The sequence below is a fragment of the Carassius carassius genome, chromosome 2 (assembly GCF_963082965.1).
Source record: "Carassius carassius chromosome 2, fCarCar2.1, whole genome shotgun sequence".
Taxonomy (NCBI): Eukaryota; Metazoa; Chordata; class Actinopteri; order Cypriniformes; family Cyprinidae; genus Carassius; species Carassius carassius.
In genome coordinates this window covers 47,348,643-47,372,802 of record NC_081756.1, presented here as the reverse complement: position 1 = coordinate 47,372,802, position 24,160 = coordinate 47,348,643, and the positions used below count along the sequence as shown (strand labels likewise).

Sequence of the window (24,160 nt, the reverse complement as noted above, 5' to 3'; positions counted from 1 at the left end):
TTTCTAACATTTCTAAAATGTATTGATGCAGTGCTGTTTGTAGTAGATTGCCTGTCCCGTAATGTAACATGCTATATCTCACCAAAATCATGTCTGTACAGTATTTGTAATACTTCAGGTTCATATGCATTTTGTCAGCTACATGGAAACATGTGCAATTTAAATATTTAAAGAAATAGTTCACCCAAAATGTAAATTTGCTGAACATTTACTCACCAAAATGTAGTTTGTTTCTTCATCACAAAAGAGAAATGTAGCATTGCATCACTTGCTCGTCAATGGATGCTCTGCAGTGAATGGGTGCCGTCGGAATCCAAACAGCTGATAAAAACATAATTATTTTTGAACAAACATGCAATGACTGATGGACTGGAGTGATGTGGATTATCAGCTGTTCGGACTCTCATTCTGGCGGCACCCATTCACTGCAGAGAATCCATTGATGAACAAGCAATGCAATGCTACATTTATCCAAAATCTAATGGCCTGAGGATGGGTGAAGTTTTATAAAAAATTTATTTTTGGGTGAACTATTTCTGTAAGTGCATTAAAAAAAAGCATATACATTGAAAAATTAAACTCAGAATAAATGTCAGAAAAGTTTAATATTTTTCAGCTGCCACATTAAATATTCAGTCCGTGTCAGAATAACCATGTTTTGTAGTACAATAAATTTATAAACGTGCAAAGCATATAAAAAATAGAGCCCAATAAGACAAAGACGAACTGAAATACGGTGCACCACAAAATAAAAATTAAAAACCTTTGGTTTTCACATTTGTTACAACTGCGACATTAAGATTTCAGCTGCCATATAAAATATTCAATGTTTCATAATAATGTGCAGAACATAAAATTAAACACCAATAAAGTCAAAGACACAGAAATAAAGTCCATCACTATATTTTAACAATATAAATTATAACATTGGGTTTTCACAACTAAAAAAAATCAAGTTTAACTGATGAAAAGTTTTACTCACAAACAACACAGAATAAATGTCAGAAAAGTTTAATATTTTTCAGCTGCCATATAAAATATTCAGTGTGTCATAATAATGTGCAGAACATAAAATGAAACCCCAATAAAGTCAATCCACAGAAATAAAGTGCACCACAATATTTGAACAATATAAATTACACAGTAAAAAAAAATTCGGTTTTTACAAATCGGCTAGATTCTGATGATCCTACATTGAGCTGGAGGATGAAGTATTATCTCTGGAGTGTCTCCCACACGCCGGCTCTGTGTTCAGCTGTGAGGCAGGGCTTCAAGAGCGTCTCGATGCCCTCCGCTCTTCTTCTGAAACGCTCTCGGTCTCTGGCCATCTGCATCCAACAGGAGCCGTCCCTCGCGGCCCTGTTCGCGAAACCCCAGGCCAGCAGGGGGCGCACTGTCACCTGATCACTGAAACACACCTGAAACAGAAGGAAACACCAGCATGTTATCAGAAGAGCACACACTGAAGTTTCTGTTTAAACCCTGACCGCAGGAACCTCAGGCATGTTAGTCATGCAGCAGGAGTCATGTGACTTCATGTGAACGTCATTTCAGTGCTAGCAGCTGTCAGCATGAGTCAGGCCTTTCAGACTTATTATAGCAACTATAATCTGCTGACAAAATCTTGTTCGCTGACTTTGTCTCATGGACATTTTATTTTGGCCTGTTGCTCAATCTCACATCACTTTTTGGCACTTCCTCCCCCTCCTTTCTCTCTTTTTTTAAATGAATTATGAATAATTCACAATACCATAAATAGTGTTTTTATGTTTATTTATTATTTTAAATCACAATTTATTTATATACTGTTGTATATACCATTTTTTATATATATATATATATATATATATATATATATATATATATATATGTCTGTTATTGTAAACTAAACTTAAAAAAATGGTTTCATCGTTAATTTAAATAAAATATTAGTTTAAATATTTTAACTTAAAAATTGTACGAAAATTAGAAATGTTGTCTAGGAGTATATATGAATTAGAAAACCATAAATAGCGTAATACTTTTACTTTTAGTAATTTATTTTTACAATTTATGGTATTTATCTTATTTGAAGAGAAATACGGCGGTATAAAATATTATCCGATTAACATCTTGTTCCGTTTGTTTTGTCTGTACATCAAGAAGTTTGTTTCCAAACCGTTTAATCATAAAGTGAATGAAAATACAATAAACTATAAATATTAGATGTAACATAAAATAAAAAAATTAAATAAAAAAATGGCTAAACATAAAAATGTTATAAAAATAAAGCTACTAAATTATAACAATAAAAGCGAAGAACTATAATAGTACATAAACAGCACTGATTTTCCATGATATATGTACCTTGGCGCCTCGCTCCTTTGGTTTGGGCTCACACTCCTCTGGTCTTGTGTCAGGTTGAGTTTTGATCTGTGAGCACTGCTCAGTGTTCGTTCTGGAGCTGATGGACGAGCAGAAGCTCAGAGGGTTGTAAGGGTCACCGCTGTTCAGGAACGATTCCCAAAGCTCAAGACTCTCCGCTGACGCCTCAGAGTCAGCTTCCTCATCCTCATCCTCCTCATCTGACCATTCAGAGTCCTCCTCCTCCGTCTCACAGTCCTCATCATCATCAGACTCCCGTTCAGAGAGCCTGGCTTCATCATCGTCCTCTTCATCCCAATCAATCGCTGAGGAATCCCGCTCATCATCAAGCTCCATAATAATAACCCCTGGATCCTTTATTTCTGAAGCTCCATCCCCGATCTCTCCTCCGGGCCTCTCCAAGGCCTCCAGGCCGCTCTTCTTCAACTCGCCGGTCATGGTCGTGTTTTTTCCCACACACATGAAGAAGAAAATCTCTGAAAGGCTGAAAAGCTCGGTCACACTCGCACAGAAGTGCAGCACTCTCTGGATGACCTGCCACAGACGGAGTCTGATCTTCACGATGGACGACTGCATGAACAGATGCAAACCGCACTGATACAGCAGCAGCAGCAGATGATGATGTGTGGAAATGGTGAATGATACCATAATCAAACTGTAAATAAATAAATAAATACATTTAGCAGACGCTTTTATCCAAAGCAACTTACAGTGCATTTAGGCTGACATTTTTTCCCTAACATGTGTTCCCTGGGAATCGAACCCACAACCTTGCGCTGCTAACGCAATGCTCTACCACTGAGCCACAGGAACAAAAACAAACATATGCCATTAACCCTCATGCATCCTTCATACAGCAGCCCTTAATTAGTCTTTCATGGATAAATTTGAGCATGAAACTCTAATATTTAAATACATATATGTAAAATAAATGTAAAATAATAAAACTATTGATAAAATAAAAACGATCAATTTCTGCTATTTTTTTGTGAATTTTGGTGTATTTTTGTATTTACCTCTAAAAGCAAAATATCTATATAATACGTAATGTTTATTTTTATGTTCTATTTAATATTAATAGAACAGTAAGTTCAGATGGCTAAAACATTAACGTTTGGTGACTCTAGTGTCATATTATGACATAAAAACATCACAATGTACACAAATCTATAAACCAGTGCTGTTATGAACTTATGAACGTCTTACGTTTTACAATTTATCACAAGTTACAATTATAGAATTAAAAAAAGAGAAATAAAATAGATTAAGGAAGCGATTTTTTTTAATAAAAAAAAAAAAGCCCAAATTTGTCCCGATGGTGGCTGTAGGGTTTAAAAAAAACTATATTTTTAATTACATAGTTATTGAAACCCAGTGAAAGCTTCTTTCTTAGTCACCAGAAGGATGTTTATTACATTGTAGCTACAACATCTACGTTACCATGTTTCCTGATTCTGGTAATACCCTGATTCTTTCACATAATAACCAGTGTTTAACTCAACTGCTCGAAGTATTACTTCTATTATCAGTATATCGAATACAAATGTGTAGTTTTCCATCATATCTCGTGAGTTTATTACCTTTGTGAGTCCTCTCAGCCTGTCGCTTGGCAGTCGCTCCAGTCAAGGTTTGGTTTTCCGACGGTGCAGTTACTAACGTACTCAAAAACACGGTTTGAGCTATAAGACGGCTTCGGTTCAGACATATTCTCCATGGTCGCTTTGTTCACAAATAATCTCACGCTCGGGTTTTATTTCACGAATTCATTATTGTGTGTTGTAGATAGAAATGCCGTTGTGAATCACAGGAGCGCTTATATACTGCGTCCACGCGCGGGGGCGGGGCTTGCGTGTTGACGTCAACGCCTTTAAAAAGAAAACATTTCGCCATTCACGTACATCACGTAGCATGCGCTTGGACAAAAGCGTCTGGTTGAGACCGGTTGAGACCGGATTGCATCACACCCAAATATGGAGAACAAACCAGTCTCGAAGCAGAAACCGTAAACAAAACAAGGGGAGTTTCTTGGCATTTTCACTTTCTGATTGAATCACACAGAATGGAAAACCCGGAAAAAGCCAGGAATCATGGGTCCATAAACCAAACCTTTATTCCCTGTATACCATAAAGTATTGATAAGCAGTATAATAATATAATAAATAAATATAATAAGTGATCACAGAAAACAGTCACATGACAAGGTCAAAGAATCTCACGAGTGACACACACACACACACACACACACACACAAACAACACCATAAAGGTACATTTGATTTTAACATGAACTCAACAACACAAAATATGATCATGTGTTGAAATGGTTTAAATCTGAGGAAAATGTTATGGGGTTTCAAATCGGAATATGACGTTTTGTTATGAAAGCATCATTTTCATACGTCTTCTGTAGAGGACAAACATCATGCTAATCAGATACTTTGGGGAGACAAAAACAAGTCAATAAAAACCTATGAAATATGAGATATTCTTATTTTCTAATATTACTCCCATTATTACACTTCTTTTTCCCCCACGGTTTTCATGGTTTCATGGTTTGCCCCCAAAACACGATGCAATATATATATATATATATATATATATATATATATATATATATATATATATATATATATATATATATATATATATATATATATATATATATATATATATGTGTGTATATATATATATATATATATATATATATATATACATCGTATAGAATGGGAAAACCAATCCATCTGTAGTCGGTCTGTCTGAAGGGTCAGCTGTCACTTAATAGCATCAGCTGATTCATAAAAGCTGTTGACCTATTTTAGACATTTGTATGAAGTTCACGTAAACCACAAGGAAAGGGTTAACAGTCAATGTGATTATCCCATCTTCTGATCCCATTCCCAGCCGTGAAAGAGGGTATTTTATTTGTGCAGAAAGGGCCGTATGCGGCTTCAGTTCAGACTCTACTGGAGAGCAGTTATCCCTGGTAAGTGTTACACTTCTGGACAACAGAATTCCAAATGCGGAATCTCTATTGAAAACATCTATAATATGGTTCCATGAGGAACCTTCAACATCCATGGAATCTTTCCATTCCACAAAAGGTCCTTTAAAGCGGAAAAATATTCTTTAGATTTTTAAAATGTTCTTCACTCAAAAGAGAAAAAGGTTCTGTTTTAGAACTCTTCACTGTAAGGTTCGTTGGTGGAACCAAAAATGATTATTTTATGACATTTTTATGCGAAACTTTTATATTTTGGTGTAAATGTGTCAGTGGGGGATGAACTGATGTGACATTTTCCTGTAATCTACAAGTTTCATTTGCACTGAAATCGCGCTTTCTCTGGGTGTGTGATTAGGTTTAGGACTGTGGCAAATTGCTATTTTGCATCTGTGTTTTTTTGGAAATTCGGATGAATAACATATAGCCTACAGTTAATTTCTGAAGAACAAAAAAAAAAAACACAATTTGAAGATATATTGACGTGAGCGGGTAGGAAATTCCACCAAACCGGCGAATTGCTTTACAGCAATAACAAAAGAACGTGTAAAATGCAGCAATGAAAAAAGCACGTGTCTTTTTATATTTTAAACTGGTGTGACGATTTGTGTTTGTCCTGGGACCTGGTCACTCTCTCCTCGTAACTTTTTGTTACGTTTCTCTCCAAGCGTCTGTTTTTGCTGTTTCTGTTCTTGTGAGAGGGAGGAAGTGAAGTCTTTGGTGATTTTTCAGTTCGAGTTTGACTTGACCGCATTTACCCTTTCTCCCACCACAGTGGTTTACCATGCATGTAGGAAAAAGCATTTGCTTGATTGCAGACTCCTTTTATTTAGAGGTACCGAGAAAGGCAACCAAACAGGTAATCAGACTCTTGATCAGCTGGTGTGTGCTGGCATATACCCAACAGTGCGCTCTAGTGTTCCTTCTACTTCCTTCCCACCTTAGGTACATAACACTGCAGATGTTGAGCAAAATCGTGAATTTGTTCATAAGCATCAAGCTTGTTCCTCCCTTTAGCGAGTCTGAGGTTGATGTTTCCCTTGTTGCTTTTGAGCAGGTTGCAGGTAAGTTTGGGGTGGCCCAAGGACAAGTGGGCATTGTTTCTGCAATGTAGTCTGAAAGGCAAAGCACAAGGAATGTGCACAGCATTGCCAATTGAGGAAAGTCTTGATTATGACACTGTTAAAGCCGCTGTTCTCAGAGAGAGCTGAATTCGTGACAAAAGTGCATCACCAGAAATTGAGCAAGTACAAAAGCATCAACACAGGCGCATGTAGAATTTGCATCTGGGAAGAGAGCATTATTTGAAAAGTGGGGTAGTAGTACTTTTTAAAAGATGTTTACCTAAATCGGTTCTTCTAAATAAGCAACATAACTTCCCATCTGAATGCTACTTTACTGGCAGATGAGTTTGTCCTACCACACTGAAATGTATTTTCCGTTATCCACCCGTCGAACGATCAGTTTTCACATGTAAACTCCGTCACCCAAAATTCCACTTGCGTGTTCTCCTGTGCAACAAAAGAAGGTACACAGTCTTACTTTATTACTGGGGTGATTAACCTTGGACTACGTTCCAAGTTGCCATTTGAAGGGGTAGGTCTTGTGTTGGGGAATGACCTAGCAGGTGGCCAGGTTTTTCCCAGACCTATTGTGGTGAGAAAGGGGAGTGATATTGTATTCCCTGAGTCTGTCTACCTTTCCTGTGTGGAGACCATGTGGACCTCTGATTCTCCCAGATGTAAGCAGATGACCAAGCCTGGCTTTAGTGGGAACTGATGTGAGTAAAAACACACTTGAATTCACCAGTTCGTTAAGGTGTGGGTGGGCACTAGCACTTGTCACCTTCAGTTTGTGTGTGTTGTAAATTGTTGGGTGGTGTAAACACTAAAGAAGGTATGCAGTGTTGCCATTAACAGTTGGAGTGTTACAGAAAACCCCTAGCTGTATGAAGTTGTGCTGTATTGGTCTGCGTGGCAATATTTATCATCAAGATTGTCAACTTTGTTCGGTATTTATTGTGAGATCATTTGTAGGGAGGAGGATGCCCTTTAATTTGAGAATCTCTGTTTTCTCCTTTGTTTGACTGGAGAGGGATTAAGGGAAGTTTGTCTTGTTTCATTTCTATTTTAATGCTAGGCAAGGTATTTTCACAAACCCTCAGAGTTCCTTTTGTTATTTTGGCTTTTTCCCCTTCTGAAGCCTTATGTTTGTATATATGTATATAATATAATTATATTAATTTAAAATTTAAAACTGGTGTTACGACCCTGTCCAGGGTAAGGCCGCAACATAAATTGAAATCAACTAATCAAAGACATTTATTTACAGCACCACAGAGTAAAAGCACAACTTCAGGGGTGAGCAAAGGCCAAAACACCAAGTCAGCTCCTAACAGAAAATACTAAATTCCCTAACAAAAGAAAAACTAAATAAAAATACAACATGCTACCCTACCTCCCTATCTAATGTAAAACAGGAGAAAACAATATTTGCAAAAGAAACTGGCACTCACTCCCCCTACAGCTTCCAAGTGTGAAAAGAGAGCATTTACAATACAGGCAGAAATATTTATAAGCGATGCAAAAGCACGCTAAACATTAACGTTACCAAAGTAAACATGATAAATGGAACCACTCTGAGAAATCAGACATCAGCTTCTTAATAAAAAAATCAGCTTTCTCGTCATAAAAAAATAAAAATGTTTTTTTTGCTCGGGAGCTTTTATAAAAATAGAGCATAAGCACTGCGGATCATTTCAGAAAGCTATAACACCAGCATTAAAAATTAAAATCTTTTTTAAAGAAGTTGAACTCTAAACTCACTTTTAGTCAGCATAATTTGATCCGATGTGGATTATAATCACCATACAAGGCAGAAATATTTATAAACGATGCAAAAGACTATGCATGCTAGGCATTTACATTACCACAGTAAACATGGTAAATATGACCATTTGAAGAAATCAGACGTCAGCTTCTTATTCTCTATCACAATCGTGTAATTGTCAAAAAATCCTAAAGGATTCCAATAAGAAAACTGTACAGGATTCTAATTGGATTTTCTATCATATTTTGGAACCGTTCCTATAGGATTCTGATAGGAATAGTCTTGTAGGACAAGACATAAATATCCTGTAGGATCAGTCCTATAGGATTTTAATGGGATCCAGTTGGGTGACTGTTTATATGGGATTTTTTTTTTATTCTAAAAGGTACACTTTTCCCATTGTATTTGTTTTATGAACAAATAGTACTTGCAGTTTGCTTAAACTCACCATGATGTAGACATTGTTCATTGTATGTTGCATGACCTTCAGTAACATTGTAAACAACATGAGAGGTGATTTGTGCAGCAATACAGCATTAGTGCAAAAATTTCTAAGGCACTGATAATGGATTGATCACACACACACACACACACACACACACACACACACACACACACACACACACACACACACACACACACACACACATATGTAGCACTTCTGCTTCCAATGTAAATATACACTAAACCAGTTCTAGACCCAAAGGGAGGAACATATCTCGAGTGAGGAGGAACATATAAAGTGTATACAGGAGACCAGAAGTTGAATATAAAAATAACAGTTTACTGTAACAATAATAATAATAGCAAATACAATTACATCACAACACAGAACAATAAAACATTAAACAATATGTAGAATTTGAAATTGTAAATCATTATAATACACATCAAAGGGAATTTAAACTGTTCATTTCATTTAATAAAGTACTGTTTGTGTGTAATGTAAAAACAGAGAAAAATATTGTATCAAATATATTCCAGAGCAATCACTAATGCTCTGTCAATTGAAAATATGCACGATTACTTCCTGATTTTAGAAAAGCCAGCTCAGTCATTTCCAGTCAGTTGTACTGTGCTTTAAGGGGAGAGCACTTTTCTCAGCTTCTCTACAAAATCTATTCACAATTTGAAGAATTTTTTTTTTCCAAGATGGATGAAATGTCCACATTTACCATTTCAGAAATGACAAACGCGACTGTTAATATTACGCAGGTAAATCTGCTAAATTGTTCTGGACTCATTGCTACGATTGACAGTAATAACGGAAGACAAGCCAAATTCAAAATAGAGAGGTCCATTATGTGATTTAAACTAAATTCAGAGTAACAAAACTACAACAGTAACAAGCCTGTGTTGACTGAATATATTTAGCAGCTTTTACAGTTAAAGATAAAACTTTAAAAATGTATTTACTAAATTAAATCTAAAAATAGAATTTTTTTTTAATGCATTGTTTAATTGTATGTTATACCATTAATATTTAACTTATTTAATTCGTATTTAACTAGTTAAGTATTTAAATAATTCTCCCTTATACACTGTTAGTGTCGGGACATGATATGAGACTTTTTGATTTCTTCACTTGCTATACTTTATACTTCAGTACAAACAAAAAAAAAGTACACAAATTTGGAGTCAAAATCTTTAAAGTGAAATTTTACTGCACAGCTATAGAGTTGAGTGGGCAAATATTATAAGGGTTTAAAATGTGTTCATGACTATGTAAGTAAGTAATTGATAAGTAATTGATTATCAATCAGAGCATCGTGATGTCATTTGGGAGATCATCATCACTAATGTTAGCCTACACCTAAACCAGTGGTTCTCAAAGTGTGCTACGAGTCCCTCTAGTGGTACACAGAGGAATCACTAATTTAATTATAAATTAATGTTAAAACACAATACTTTTGAACTTAAATGTAAAAACAACTCTACTCAAATAAAGATCAAGTAAAATACAGTTTTATTTAACTTTTAGGTACAACACATTTTAATTTAATCATTATTTCCGTTTTTTTATTTACCTGTTTGTAAGCACAGTGTAGAGTTATTGTTAATGTTCAAAATGTATATTAACAATGTTAAAGTGGCTGACAACAGAAAATTTAATAATAGTTAGGCCTACTACGCTACTGAATTTTAATGCATGTAATTGGTATAACATTTTAAGAACCACTGGCCTATAAACAGTTACTATAGTGTTTAGTTGTCAGCATTTCAATGTAGTTATGTGTCTAGGTAATCGCCTGGGATTACTAGGCTTGGCATATACAATTATGTGTTGTTAAATAAAATAAAACTGTATGTATGTTAATGCCATCATCTATCAATATTGTTATGCTATCATTATTTATGAAGATGGAAGGTTTTTTTTTTTTTTTTTTAATTTCTGACAAGAACTAGGCAGGAGATGTTTCTGTACCTGTATAAACCACAACATTAAATCAGCTTTACCGGAAGTTTACGAGTATTGTCTTATCTTTATGCCGAAGTTCCATGCATATGGTCAATTGGTTACCAGGCAATGTAACAGGTCCTCTCACTGACAAAGGCTCGCCATCTATTTTTTTGTCATCCGTGTCTTCTCCATGTAACGTACACACACATATCACGGGAGAACGGTCTCATGTCAAACTTTTTAACTGGAACATAAAACCTGACCTGCACAACAGAACATATTAATCCATCAATACAAATAAAGCGCTACACAAAACCGTAAAGCACAATTCAAAACGCTCAAAATGGTGGCAGAACAGGCATTTTGTACTCACTACTTCAGTGTTTTATACAATTACATTTTATTATAAACGGCATAACTTACATTAATATTTCATTAATATCAGTTGTTAAATTAGCTTTTGCTATGTAATGGCAGACTCCTGTACTAATCAGCAGATACAGTAACGAGATCAACAACTCCAACAGATATAGTTACTTCACCCAAAATGGTTCGTTTGGGATGCAGCTCAGATAAGTATCATTTCTTCCTTTTTAGCGTCTTTCAATAAACTTTTAACAAGTTAAACAACGTTAACCACTCGATTTCTCTGCTTCCTCACCTGACCGTTACCGTTCAAAATATGCACGCTACAGGGTCACGCGCACTACATTCGGATTTCTTAAAGAGGAATCGTCACGACAATACCATAGATGTTTGTGTTTCTATGAATTCTTAGTCACATGTAATACATTTTAACTTATTCGGATATTATATCATTTAAAATATTTGCCTTACTGTATTATGAATTTCATTTTTTTATATTTGTGTATATGTAGGCTGCATTTTAATGTGTTACAAGTACACACACACACACACACACACACACACACACACAGTGCTACTCTAAAAAAGTAGTTACTCTTAAAAAATAATTAACAGAATCAAATAAGATACTACAGGACAAAGTGAATTTCCATTTAAAAATCAAAATGTCCAATACAAATCAATAAAAGATCACATGAAAAAATTAAATCCCATTAAATTAAACACAATGTCCAAAAAGATTCTAAACATCAAATAAAATCCTACAGGACAAAGTGAAATTCCATTCAAATCAATCAGAATGTTTAATAGGATCCTAAGAATCCAGTAAGATCTAATAGGACAAAGTGAAATTCCATTCAAATCAATCAGAATGTCCAATAGGATTCTAAGAATCCAGTAAGATCCAATAGGACAAAGTGAAATTCCATTAAAATCAATCAGAATGTCCAATAGGATTCTAAGAATCCAGTAAGATCCAATAGGACAAAGTGAAATTCCATTCAAATCAATCAGAATGTTTAATAGGATCCTAAGAATCCGGTAAGATCCAATAGGACAAAGTGAAATTCCATTAAAATCAATCAGAATGTCCAATAGGATTCTAAGAATCCGGTAAGATCCAATAGGACAAAGTGAAATTCCATTCAAATCAATCAGAATGTTTAATAGGATCCTAAGAATCCAGTAAGATCCAATAGGACAAAGTGAAATTCCATTAAAATCAATCAGAATGTTTAATAGGATCCTAAGAATCCGGTAAGATCCAATAGGACAAAGTGAAATTCCATTCAAATCAATCAGAATGTTTAATAGGATCCTAAGAATCCAGTAAGATCCAATAGGACAAAGTGAAATTCCATTCAAATCAATCAGAATGTCCAAATAGGATTCTAAGAATCCGGTAAGATCCAATAGGACAAAGTGAAAATCCAATAGGATTTTTTGACAAGGGGTAACTTATATTATCTGTCATAAGTCTCCTCTCGAGAGTTTAGCTCCACGTAGCCTCTCATAAAAGTATAATAATGGTTTTTGCTCGGGAGATATTATCATTCATTCTAAATGTGACTAGGCTACAAATAAAGAGAAACAGACTCGTCTTACAATATAAGTTATATTTACTTGATAAAAATCCCTAAAGACTTCACAGCAAAAAGACACATGAACCACGAGCTGAAGGTGGACATTTTTTACATTATACTAAAAGGCCTTGTAGTTGCAAAAACGTATATAACTAGAAGGCATAGAGGCCATCGAAATTTGCATAGACGATCAAATATGATACAATGGGATATATAGAGTTAACTTTTCATGTGACTGCCCTTAACTGAGTTGCTAACGTAACCCGGCTCTTTTGGGCAGTTTGGAGAAGCTCAGCACACTCATCCTGGACTGCAACAACTACAGCGTGCATGTTAAATTCCCCTACATGCTCAGCCTCACCACCCTGTGGATCAACAAGAACAAAATCAGCAACCTGCCCATTATAGTGGAGGAGATCTGCTGCAAGTTCCCAAACATCAAGTGAGCTTTCTGCAGAAGAATTCCATTCACGCATGCATTAGTAGACGTGATAATTATTTTATACTTCCTGTGATTTACCTGCTTGCTTTCATTGTAGAATTCTCAGTATGATGAACAGTGAAGCGGCACCCAGTTACTTTCATGGAGGCAGTCTCACGCAGTATATGGATTACAGGTAATCATAGGTATACGTGTATGAAATCTGCAGTAATGTTAAGTAGTATTATATTGCCAGCATGCACATATATTTCTATTATGTTACCATAGTACACTTAAAAAAAAGCACAAATTAGATTAATTTTAAAAGTAGCATTTATCATGGAAATAATAGACTCTAAAATAACTTAAGTGTGAACTGAATATAATGTTTTCGGATATTTCTGAATGCATGGTCAGGGCAATTAAACATATATTATAGTTTAAATTTATTTAATCTTTTTGAGCATCTTAAGTAGGACTTATATAAATATTTATGTGTCATTTCGTAAATACTTCTGTTGTCTTTGAAATATACTTAAAGTACTGCTGAATGCACTGACAAGCATTAAAATAAATTAGATTGATACCATTTGAAACTTGTATTTTAATATGCAATTATACATTTGGAATGACAAAGTTGCAGTTCAGTAAAAATTAATTAACTTTAATTATTTAAATATTTTAAATGAGTAAATATTAAGTTTAAACATCGAATTACACACTACAGGTAAAATTACAATCAAGTACTTTACATGTGCGTTAGTATGTTAGTCATCAAAATAAGTGTACTTCTTTAAAGCACAATAAAAGATTATTAAACATAATGATTTTAAATGTATTTTACAGTAAAATTTTCATTTGACATTATTATAAAGTGTACTTTTTAAAAGTGTACTTAAGTGTTTTAAGAAGCATGAAAGTATCTGCATCCCAAATGACGCACTATACTATGCACTTATACACTATGCACTTATACACTATGTACTTATGCACAATGTACTCAATTATGTAGTGTATTATATAAGGTTATTTTGTCATTCATTATCGGAGTCTGATAGTCCCACCCCCTTCGCTACGTAATTAAATCTGAGACAGTGCATGAAGTGACCAAATGTGCATCCCAAATCACGTACTTATGAACTATTCTATGACGTTTTTTAGTATAAATAGTGTGAGTAGTGCATTCACACTTAAAATTCCACAAAGAAAAAGTGCACTTCAAATAACCAAATAACCTGCTCCTCATCCACCTTCAATCAACCATTCCCACAAAAACCACACACACACACACACACACTCAGTCACCGTTCGTTCTCGTTCACAACTAACTCTAAGGACTAACCTATCCTGCTTACCTCTCTCCAGCGATCTCCAGCGTCTTCCTGTCTCTATCGTGTGTGTGTGTGTGTGTGTGTGTGTGTGTGTGTCAGCTATCTCCAGCGTGTTGTGTTCATCTCCTCCGGATCCACTCATCTCTCCAACCTCCAGCACCATATCCTCACTATTCACTATCTGCTCCTCTGCTTGTGCTTAAAAAAACCGTGTTCTCCTGTTATTCCAGTCTCCTGTCCCTGAATACTGTAACACCTTATATTTATATAGCGCTTTAAACAAAATACATTGCGTCAAAGCAACTGAACAACATTCATTAGGAAAACAGTGTCATTAATGCAAAATGATAGTTAAAGGCAGTTCATCATTGGATTCAGTTATGTCATCTCTGTTCAGTTAAATAGTGTCTGTGCATTTATTTGCAATCAAGTCAACGATATCGCTGTAGATGAAGTGTCCCCAACTAAGCAAGCCAGAGGCGACAGCGGCAAAGAACCGAAACTCCATCGGTGACAGAATGGAGAAAAAAAACCTTGGGAGAAACCAGGCTCAGTTGGGGGGCCAGTTCTCCTCTGACCAGACGAAACCAGTAGTTCAATTCCAGGCTGCAGCAAAGTCAGATTGTGCAGAAGAATCATCTGTTTCCTGTGGTCTTGTCCTGGTGGTCCTCTGAGACAAGGTCTTTACAGGGGATCTGTATCTGGGGCTCTAGTTGTCCTGGTCTCCGCTGTCTTTCAGGGATGTAGAGGTCCTTTCTAGGTGCTGATCCAGCATCTGGTCTGGATACGAACTGGATCCGGGTGACTGCAGTGACCCTCTGATCTGGACACAGACTGGATCTGGTGGCCACGGTGACCTCGGAATAAGAGAGAAACAGACAAATATTAGCGTAGATGCCATTCTTCTAATGATGTAGCAAGTATATTGTGTATAAGTACATAGCGTATACATAGTGTATAGTGCGTCATTTGGGACGCAGCTCAACAATCCACACTTAGTTCCCCCCCCCCCGGTTATTTAAGTGCATAATCCGGGTATTTAAAATTTATGGTTTCTTTTTGGAATTTTCAGTGTGAATTCACTACTCGCACTATTTATACTAAAAAACATCATAGAATAGTGCATAAGTACATGATTTGGGACGCACCTAGTGTCTCTCTTTAAGACACTTAAGTGGCCTTTTATTTATGTTATATTATCTGCAAGTACAGGTTTATATATATATATATATATATATAGTACAGATTAAATATATACAGTACAGACCAAAAGTTTGGAAACATTACTATTTTTAATGTTTTTTTAAAGAAGTTTCTTCTGCTCATCAAGCCTGCATTTATTTGATCAAAAATACAGAAAAAAATGTAATATTGTGATATATTATTACAATTTAAAATAATTGTTTTAAATTTATTATACTTTAAATGATCATTTATTTCTGTGATGCAAAGCTGAATTTTTAGGATCATTATCACATGATCCTTTAGAAATCATTCTAATATGATGAATCATTATCAAAGTTGGAAACAGTTCTGCTGCTTAATATTTTTTCAGAACATGAAAAAAGAAGCTATGCTTTTAAAATATAAATATTTTTGTAATAACAATATACACTACTGGTCAGTAATTTGGGGTCAGTAATTTGTTTTTAAATAAAATCAATACTTTTATTCAGCAAGGATGTGTTAAATTGATAAAAAAGTGATAGTAAAGAAAATATATTATTAGAATATATATTATTAGATTTTTCTTTTATTATTTTGAATAAATGCAGTTCTTTTTAACCTTTTATTCGTCAAATATATTAGACAGCAGAGCTGTTTCCAACACTCATAATAAATCAGAATATTAGAATGATTTCTAAATGATCATGTGATCGACTGATGTTACATGTGACACTGAAGGCTGGAGGAATGATGCTGAAAATTCAGCTTTGCATCACAGGAATCAATTATTTTTTTTAAAGTATATTCAAACAGAAAACTATTATTTTAAGTAGTAATAATATATCACAATATTACTGTTTTTTATTACTGTATTTTTGATCAAATAAATGCAGGATTGATGAGCAGAAGAAACTTCTTTCAAAAACATTAAAAATAGTAATGTTTCCAAACTTTTGGTCTGTACTGTATATATATATATATATATATATACTTCCAAGAGTTGAAGTGCACTATACAAGTTCATCTCAACTCAAATTGTGAAACTTGTGTATTAAATAAATTCAGTAGTTTAAGTCTTTGGTTCTTTCAATTGTGATGATTTTGGCTCACATTTAACAAAAACCCAACAATTCACATCTCAACAAATTAGAATACTTCATAAAACCAATAAAAAAATTATTTAATACACGAGTTTCACAATTTGAGTTGAATTACTGAAATAAATGAACTTTTCCACGACATTCAAATTGATTGAGATGAACCTGTATGTTTAATTCTGTTTAGTGCACTTCTTTTTCACAAGAGTTTACTACCATCTAGTGGACATGTTTTACTAAAGCACATTTCAGTCTAATATCTTAATGAGGAAGCTGTGCTTCAGTATGTATGCCAATAAATTCAGCAATCAGTAAACTGACTGTTGTTTAGGCCAAATATAATCTATAAATTGAATATGTGGACTAACACGTAGAATCCATATTGACTGCTGTATGTGATCAGTCAGATCCCGGGTCTGGAGGTGCTGGATGACACAGAGGTGCAGGAGAAAGAGCGAGAAGTGGCCCGAAAGACCTACAGGATGCAGAGGATGAGAGAAGGCAGCCGGAGGAGGAAAGAGCTTCGTCGCTAACACTAGTCATATCACACGCTTCCCCCGGGCCTTGAGTCAAGCCACTTACCATCCAACAACAACCAAAGCGCTCCTTCCAGACTTCAGGAGCTTCAGTTTACTCATGCACCAGATCATATTTAAATTAGTTCAACTATTTAAACTACAACAAATGAAACATTTCTGTTTTCTTTGTTTTTGGAAGAACTAATAAAGAGAATGAAATGTTGAACATTTAAGCATGAAACCTAAATGTTTATTGTAACTCCCACGTTTTTTTTTTTATCGAGAGAAAATATTTTAATTAAAAAAAAAAAAAAATGATTGGATGAGCCACATTTAAAACCACTATGAAACAAATATCGGACATTATTTGAATTATATATTAATGTGACAAGTTGCAAAGCAACCCTAAACAGTTTACAGAGTTAGGGTTAATGAACTTTAGAAAAACAGAAGAACATGGAAGAATTGAATACAGGCGTTAACTGAACATTTTCATATTGCTGTTGCCACCATTTACATAACAATAATGAAAACAGCAATAAGCCAGTTACACTGCAATCTAGATTATTGCTCTGATATATCTGCTGCTGAAGCAGATTATTGATCGCAAATATAAACTGCTTGTGTGGTTTAGTGATAAGGCATATCTCTAGGCTTCACAGAACCACATGTACTATATTTATCTCAGCTGTGATGTTTGTGCATCTTCATGCACAGAATGTTCTTGAAATCAAATAAGAGATCTCTCTCCTTATTCAGTGCACTATGCAGGAAGCGTTGCATTTAAATCAGACCACAAATGATACTTTTAAAGGCTAACAGATTCATGCACATGAATAAGATACGTCTGACTAAATTCTGTAGGGACTGTATGTGAGACTCTGTGGTGTTTATTATCCCTCAATGGAAATGAACTAGCTATGACCTTTCACACACATTCACAACAGAGCAGAGAAACCGGCGCAGAAGCGCTGAATCATTACCGTAATACACAGAATACTATAAACTAAAATGCCAAAACTTACAATCAAGAAACTGTTTTAACATTTGCATATATATTATATAACATTTAGGCATATATACCCAGGGTTAAGGAGTAACGGAATAAATGTCACTTAGTTATGTATTTAAAATGCTAAATGTGTAAATGTTTTTCATTACAATAACATGTTAAATGGGTGGTAATCAAATACCAGTTACATCTGAAAACTATTTTAAATAACAGAAGTGATTACGTTGAATTTTAATGCCACTGTAACTGGAAATGAATGTAATTAATGCAATTAATGTAATCCGTAAAAAAGCATCCTAAGCTACATTTCTGCTCATCAGTTTCACAACCCTCGCAGAATATGCACATTTGTAATAATTAAACAAAATTAGAGGGATCATAAAAGTGTTGCGATGTGTATTTTTTCTTAATTTGTTTAAATATCTTTTTTTTTTTCATTTATACTTCTCAGAAGCTACTTACATGTTTCCCAGAAGCCTACAGTTTACCATGCATCCAATTCAGAAAGTTTACACACTTACTTTGATTAGTAGCCCAATCTTTTTTCAATTTCACTATAAATTATTATTATTATTATTTATAGTTAGGCTTAAACTTATTCTGAAAGTAGGCCTTTGCTACTACTAATGAGTTTTAGAGATATGTAAAAATATTGAAAATTACAATAATAAAGGCAAAATAGTCAGAATAAAGGCTTAGCAACAGATTAAAGTAATAATATTTCAAGAATAAAGTCAAAATTACAAGTCTTTAGTCATATCAATAGCCTTGCAACACAAGATTGAAGTCAATGTTTTGAGGACCAAAGTTGTTGCAATTTTAAATAAAAAATGCGAGATATTTTGACAAAAATATTGAAAGTCACAATTATGTGAGAATAAAGTAGCAATGTAAGAATAAGTCTTAGTAATTAGTCATTTTGTTAGAACAAAGTTGCACTGAGATTAAAGCCGTCAAGATCAAAGTCACAGCAATATGAGAATATTAAGCTCAAATAAAATATAAAAATCCATAACATTATAAGATTAAATCAAAACATTTGCCGAATAAAGACAAAATGATGTCACACGAGAATTAAGTATTTTATGAAGACTATCCTCATAATTTTGATTTGACTAGAAAAAAAAAATTAAATAAAAAATGCCTTATTTTTCAATACATAGGTAATGAGATAAGAAATATTTATTAATTACTATCACTAGACACTAGTAAAAAAAAAAAGTCACGTGTCATTGGGTTACTTATAAATAAATAGGTAGGGCTACTAGTAATGCAAAAACAGCTTGCCACAGATGTTTTGGAAATCAACAGGTCTGAAAAAGTTACGTTGTGTGTGTGTGTGTGTGTGCGCGTGCAAGTGTAAACGCCGCTCATTTAGAGCAATTACGGTAAAAACGTCAACGTTAAAGAGGAAAAACATTTAGTGACAGCAGTGCTCAAATCGACTCTAACACTACAGTAACGTTACACACTGCGAGGTAAGCATTGAACAAGCTGTTACACCGTGCTTCATCAGCATTACTGCGCGCTGCATCTACATCTCTGCTATTAGCGTTAGAGTTCATCGGTTTTGTTCAGTTGTCTATCTATCAGGCTAATATCGGGAAGGTCTGTGCTGTTGCATATCAAAAGCATGCAGCTGAAGTTATTAGCACGAGCATTAAGGCAGCTTTAATGTGCTTTAGTCCGAGATCGAGTGGAGATCTCAGCAGTCTCGGCTCTTGTTAGGTTGAGTGCACGTGAGCTAACCAGCTATCAGCTGACTGGCAGTGAATGAATTGATAGTGCACGCGCTAATAGTGTAGTTGCTGATGTAAAGTTAGCGCAAATGGACTTTTACGCATTACTTTTATGTGACCTCGTGCACTGGCTTCAGTAAATCATTCTCTAAACACAGAGCCTTATTATTTCACAGTCAGAGTCTATCACACACAGCCTCACTGAACTCTCAGTGTCTGCAGACGATGGCACTGGGTCACGAGACTGGGTGGACATGCACAGATATCGTCTCAGATTAACCTTCATTCAGGTTATAATGCTTGGCCCTGAGTCTCATGCTTTGAGATATCAGATGGTGATTCACTGGGGTGACCTAAAGCTGCTTCCTGGTGATTTTACGGTCAGATATGTTTTGTTTGTAAGGTGTTTCTAAATCACTGAAACATGTAAAATCTGCTGCAGAGCAATTACATTTCTTATGATGTGACCTTGACCAAAGTCTAACTTTAATTCAGCAGTGTTTCAGAGTGGGGTCTGTGAAAAACATTAAGAGAGCGAGAGAAAGTCTTAAATATATATATATTTTACTTTTTTTATATACTTTATCTTTGCACTTATTTACTTATTTTTATGTATTTCAATAAATGTTATTTAGTTAGATTCAAACACACACACAAAATTATCAATACTTTTAGTGTTTGTTTGAATTAGATTGAGAGAGATTTAGATTCAAATAAGCAAATAAAATTACTTTAAAATAAATAAGTAAATGAATGTGTACTTAATAAAAAAGCAAATAAATAAAATCTATTTAGGTGTTAATTTTTTCTTTTATTTAGATTAAAACAAAAACAAAGAAAAAACGAGTACTGAATAAACAAATACATTTAAATAATAACAGTTCATTAATTAATCAATCTGTTTTTGTATTTGTTTGGATCTAAAATGTATACATTTTATTTACATAAAAAACTAATTTGGATTCAAATGAATATACAAGCAAATAATATATAATATTAAGTTTTCACAGTATAAATGAAGTCAATGCAAGAATCTATAAAGATCCCTTTACATTTTTTGGATGATCATTCTTGTCCCTTGTACAAGAATGATCATATTTAAGGCTTTGAGGCATATAAAACATTAAAAAAACGTAAAGATGGCGTCTAGCCCTCAATAATTAGCTGTGAATCTGTCTTCCTCCTCAGGTTGGTTATAGTTGTTCTTTACCGCTGCATTTGATACATTTACATTTAATAATTTGGCAGATGCTTTTATCCAAAGCGACTTAAAAAAAAGAGGACAGTAGAAGCAAATAAGATATTTAAGTGCTAGTATTAATTGGTAAGGTGCTGGCAAAAAAAATAGTTTGAATATGGCTAAAGACTCTTGAAGTGAAAGCCACCATACAAAGTCATTTACATTGCATTCAGTGTCTTCATATGATCAGCTCATGCAATCCCTGGGAATTGAACTCATGACCTTGGCATTGCTAGCCATTTTTTCTTATAATTTAAAAATAATAATGTTATTATATTTGGACTGTTTCTCATTCAGGAGCATCAAATTGTATTATATATTAGTACCAGCCACTATATTATTGAACAAGTGTTGCTCATATTCAATGTAATTTTAATATTTATGTACTAAAAACATGATTTATACTTTTTATTAATATTTAGAATTGGCTTACATAATTCGATTTAATTAAATTTAAATAATTCTATGTGCCTTTGTCATTTTATTAGTAGTTCTTTTATATTTGTATTTATTTTTACATTTATTTTTGTTCGAGTTTTAGAAATTTTAGTACTTTTAAGTATTTGCCAGAAATTTATTACTATTGTTCAGCAGAATGCACATAGCCCACTACTATTACTACTAAAATGAAAAACATATTTTTTTTAAGGAATAAACACAAAACATTTCTTCCGTTTTATTTTTAATAGTAAATCCCCTTTGTTTACAAAAAAATTAAGTTTGCTTAATTTTCAATAATTAAAAGAAAAATGTAATGAATGTTTCATGCCTTCATTTGCTAACCAGAAAAATGTAAATGCACAACAGGATTTCTGAGAAAAATAACAAAATTCATAAGGCTATTTTAAGAAAAATGTGAATAAATTAAGTTGTTTTTATGCATTTAAATAATTAGACGTGCTAAAATACAGAATTAGGTAATAAAAAAAAATATGGTGAAGAAAAAATAAAACATTTCATAGGGCCCTAAACTTAATTTTTGTTAAACTGTTAAATCATTGTTGTGAAAATGTATAAATGTTAAGATTTTAATTAATTAGACTTGCTTTTTAGATTTAACCATTAAAAATGGAATCCAGAAAAATTTAAATGGAAAAACGGAATTTGGAAAAAAATAAAACTGAATTTGGGAAAAAATTAAATGGATTTCATAGGGCCACAATAGTATAATCATGACCTATAAGCAGACATCACTTGGATATAAATGGATTGATTTGAAACATTAGGACACTGCTGTGAAGAAAGAGTTGGCTTTACTTTCTGACTCTTGTGGTCTGAGCGCTCACCTGATGCATCACAGCCAGTCCAAAACATCTCCAAATCTCCCGACTCGTATGAGTTTCTTTTACTGTTGCGTTGAATCCAAGACAAATACCATGCATTTCATTATCTGTGACGGTTTTGGAGAGGGGCATGTTTATCTCATTGCATGAAACTGATTTCTGTAAGACCCAACAGATAACAAGGCTGTGATGTAAACTGGAGATTTGTCAACATGCAGCTTCTGTTTAAACCAGTTATAAAGCTTTGCCTCCTTGATCTCTGGTGCTTCAGATGGTGTTGTCCTGGCTGTCACGTACCAGCCTCTTAATTCTGGGAAGTTCCCGTTCCTTTGGTCTTGAATAGAGGCGGAGAAACAATCCAAGCTCTCATTTGCAGAAGCGGAGGGCCAGGATAAGAGATTTTGATATTTTTGGAGATATTCTGGATTTTATGTGGGGAAATTGTCCTGCCGTTCAGAACAGGATCAAAGGTGTAGTTATAATTTTTTTTTTTTTTTTTAAGATTAAGTGTGCTGCAAATACTGGTTGAACTTGCTAAAAAAAAACTTTTTATAAAGAGTTCTTATTATGGAAAAACAATACTTTTAAAGAATAAACTTAAGTGTGAACTGAAAGTAATGTTTTCTGACACTTATTTAAATGTTAATCTCAATCAAATTAATGTTTTTTAGATTAAATTAATATTCAGTGCAATTAACTGAATTTTAGAGTTCTTTTTTGACCCACTTAAGTAGGACTTAAGTACGTCTTTCATAATTCTGTTGTCTTATATGGTTAAATTGTACTGCTGTATGCACTGACAAGCATTTATGGTAAACTTAAAATACTTAAATGTAATTTCTGTTGAAACTTGTATGTCATGTATTTAAATATATTTGTATAACACATTTATAATGGTGGAGTTGCTATTTAGTACATTTAAAATGTATTAACTTGTAAATGTAATGAATGTAATTGAATAACACACTATAGGTAAAACTACTGGACCCCTTTATGTTAAGTGACTTATTACTTACATTTAAATTAATCATCTGATATTGTGCAACTACTGTGTGCGTACATTTTAACATTGTACTTATCTTTAAAAATACCTTCTTGTAATTACATCTGTAATTATTCTACCCCTACACATTAACCCACGCTTAAACCTAATCTATCCCTAACCTTGCTCGTATCTCTCCTCAATAGAAGCAAAAGTGTTTTGTAATTTAGCACGATTACTAGAAGTACATTGTACCTAACAATTACATTTATTTTTTACTTAAGTACATAGTATTTAAAGACAACTATTTTGAAGTGGGACCGAACTATTGTTTATTACCAAACTATATTTTTAAATATCTTTGTAATTAGACTTTTGTAACGGTGAAGTTGCAAGTTAACTTTAACTTAATGTAATTTCAAATAACACACTACAGTTAAAATTATAATCAAGTACTTAAGTCTGTTCAATCGATCACATCAAAATAAGTGTAATTTTTTTAAAGCACAACAAAAGATTATTAAAATAATGATTCAAATGTACTTTAAAGTAAAGCTTTTGATACTGTAACAAAGTGCACCTTTTAAAAGTGTACTTAAGTGTGTTAAGAAACAGTCATGAAAATAGGCCTACGTTTAACTGTCTTTATTTAATTAAATTAAAAAATAAAATGTAAGATAGTATACTTCAAGTGCACATTTAATACAAATAAAACACAATAGAATGTTTGTATAATACCATAATTTTCTCACATCATAACTTAAACATTTGTGATCTCATGTACATGTCTCAGCATGGCATTACTTAGGATTTTTCTCTTCTTTTCAATT

The 24,160-nt window shown here is 33.7% G+C and overlaps 2 protein-coding genes across 4 annotated transcripts in view; one reads left to right on the top strand and one right to left on the bottom strand.

Moving 5' to 3' along the window:
* Nucleotides 1–788: 788 nt before the first annotated feature.
* LOC132110909 (protein phosphatase 1 regulatory subunit 15A-like) lies at nucleotides 789–4,154 on the bottom strand. Its single transcript, XM_059518004.1, has 3 exons — nucleotides 3,945–4,154; nucleotides 2,347–3,019; nucleotides 789–1,418 (listed from the first exon to the last, which is right to left on the bottom strand). Exons 2-3 carry the CDS (start codon nucleotides 3,010–3,012, stop codon nucleotides 1,215–1,217), a joined length of 870 nt encoding a protein of 289 aa, XP_059373987.1. The 5' UTR covers nucleotides 3,013–3,019; nucleotides 3,945–4,154; the 3' UTR covers nucleotides 789–1,214.
* Nucleotides 4,155–19,452: 15,298 nt separating this feature from the next.
* aco1 (aconitase 1, soluble) overlaps nucleotides 19,453–24,160 on the top strand; it is a 109,554-nt gene continuing 104,846 nt past the window's right edge. Inside the window, exon 1 of one of the 3 annotated variants that reach the window (XM_059517981.1) lies at nucleotides 19,453–19,564. The gene's annotated coding sequence lies outside the window, so the exon portion shown is untranslated. Of the gene's footprint in view, nucleotides 19,565–22,609; nucleotides 22,819–24,160 lie in introns of those variants that run through there. The other 2 variants (XM_059517990.1, XM_059517971.1) reach the window with 2 other exon arrangements.

Excerpts from the sequence above, each read along its gene's own strand:
- LOC132110909 (XM_059518004.1), bottom strand. The coding sequence starts at position 3,012 with ATGGTATCATTCACCATTTCCACACATCATCATCTGCTGCTGCTGCTG. Across the intron at positions 1,419-2,346 it reads CAAAGGAGCGAGGCGCCAAG|GTGTGTTTCAGTGATCAGGT; the intron begins GTACATATATCA and ends CTTCTGTTTCAG.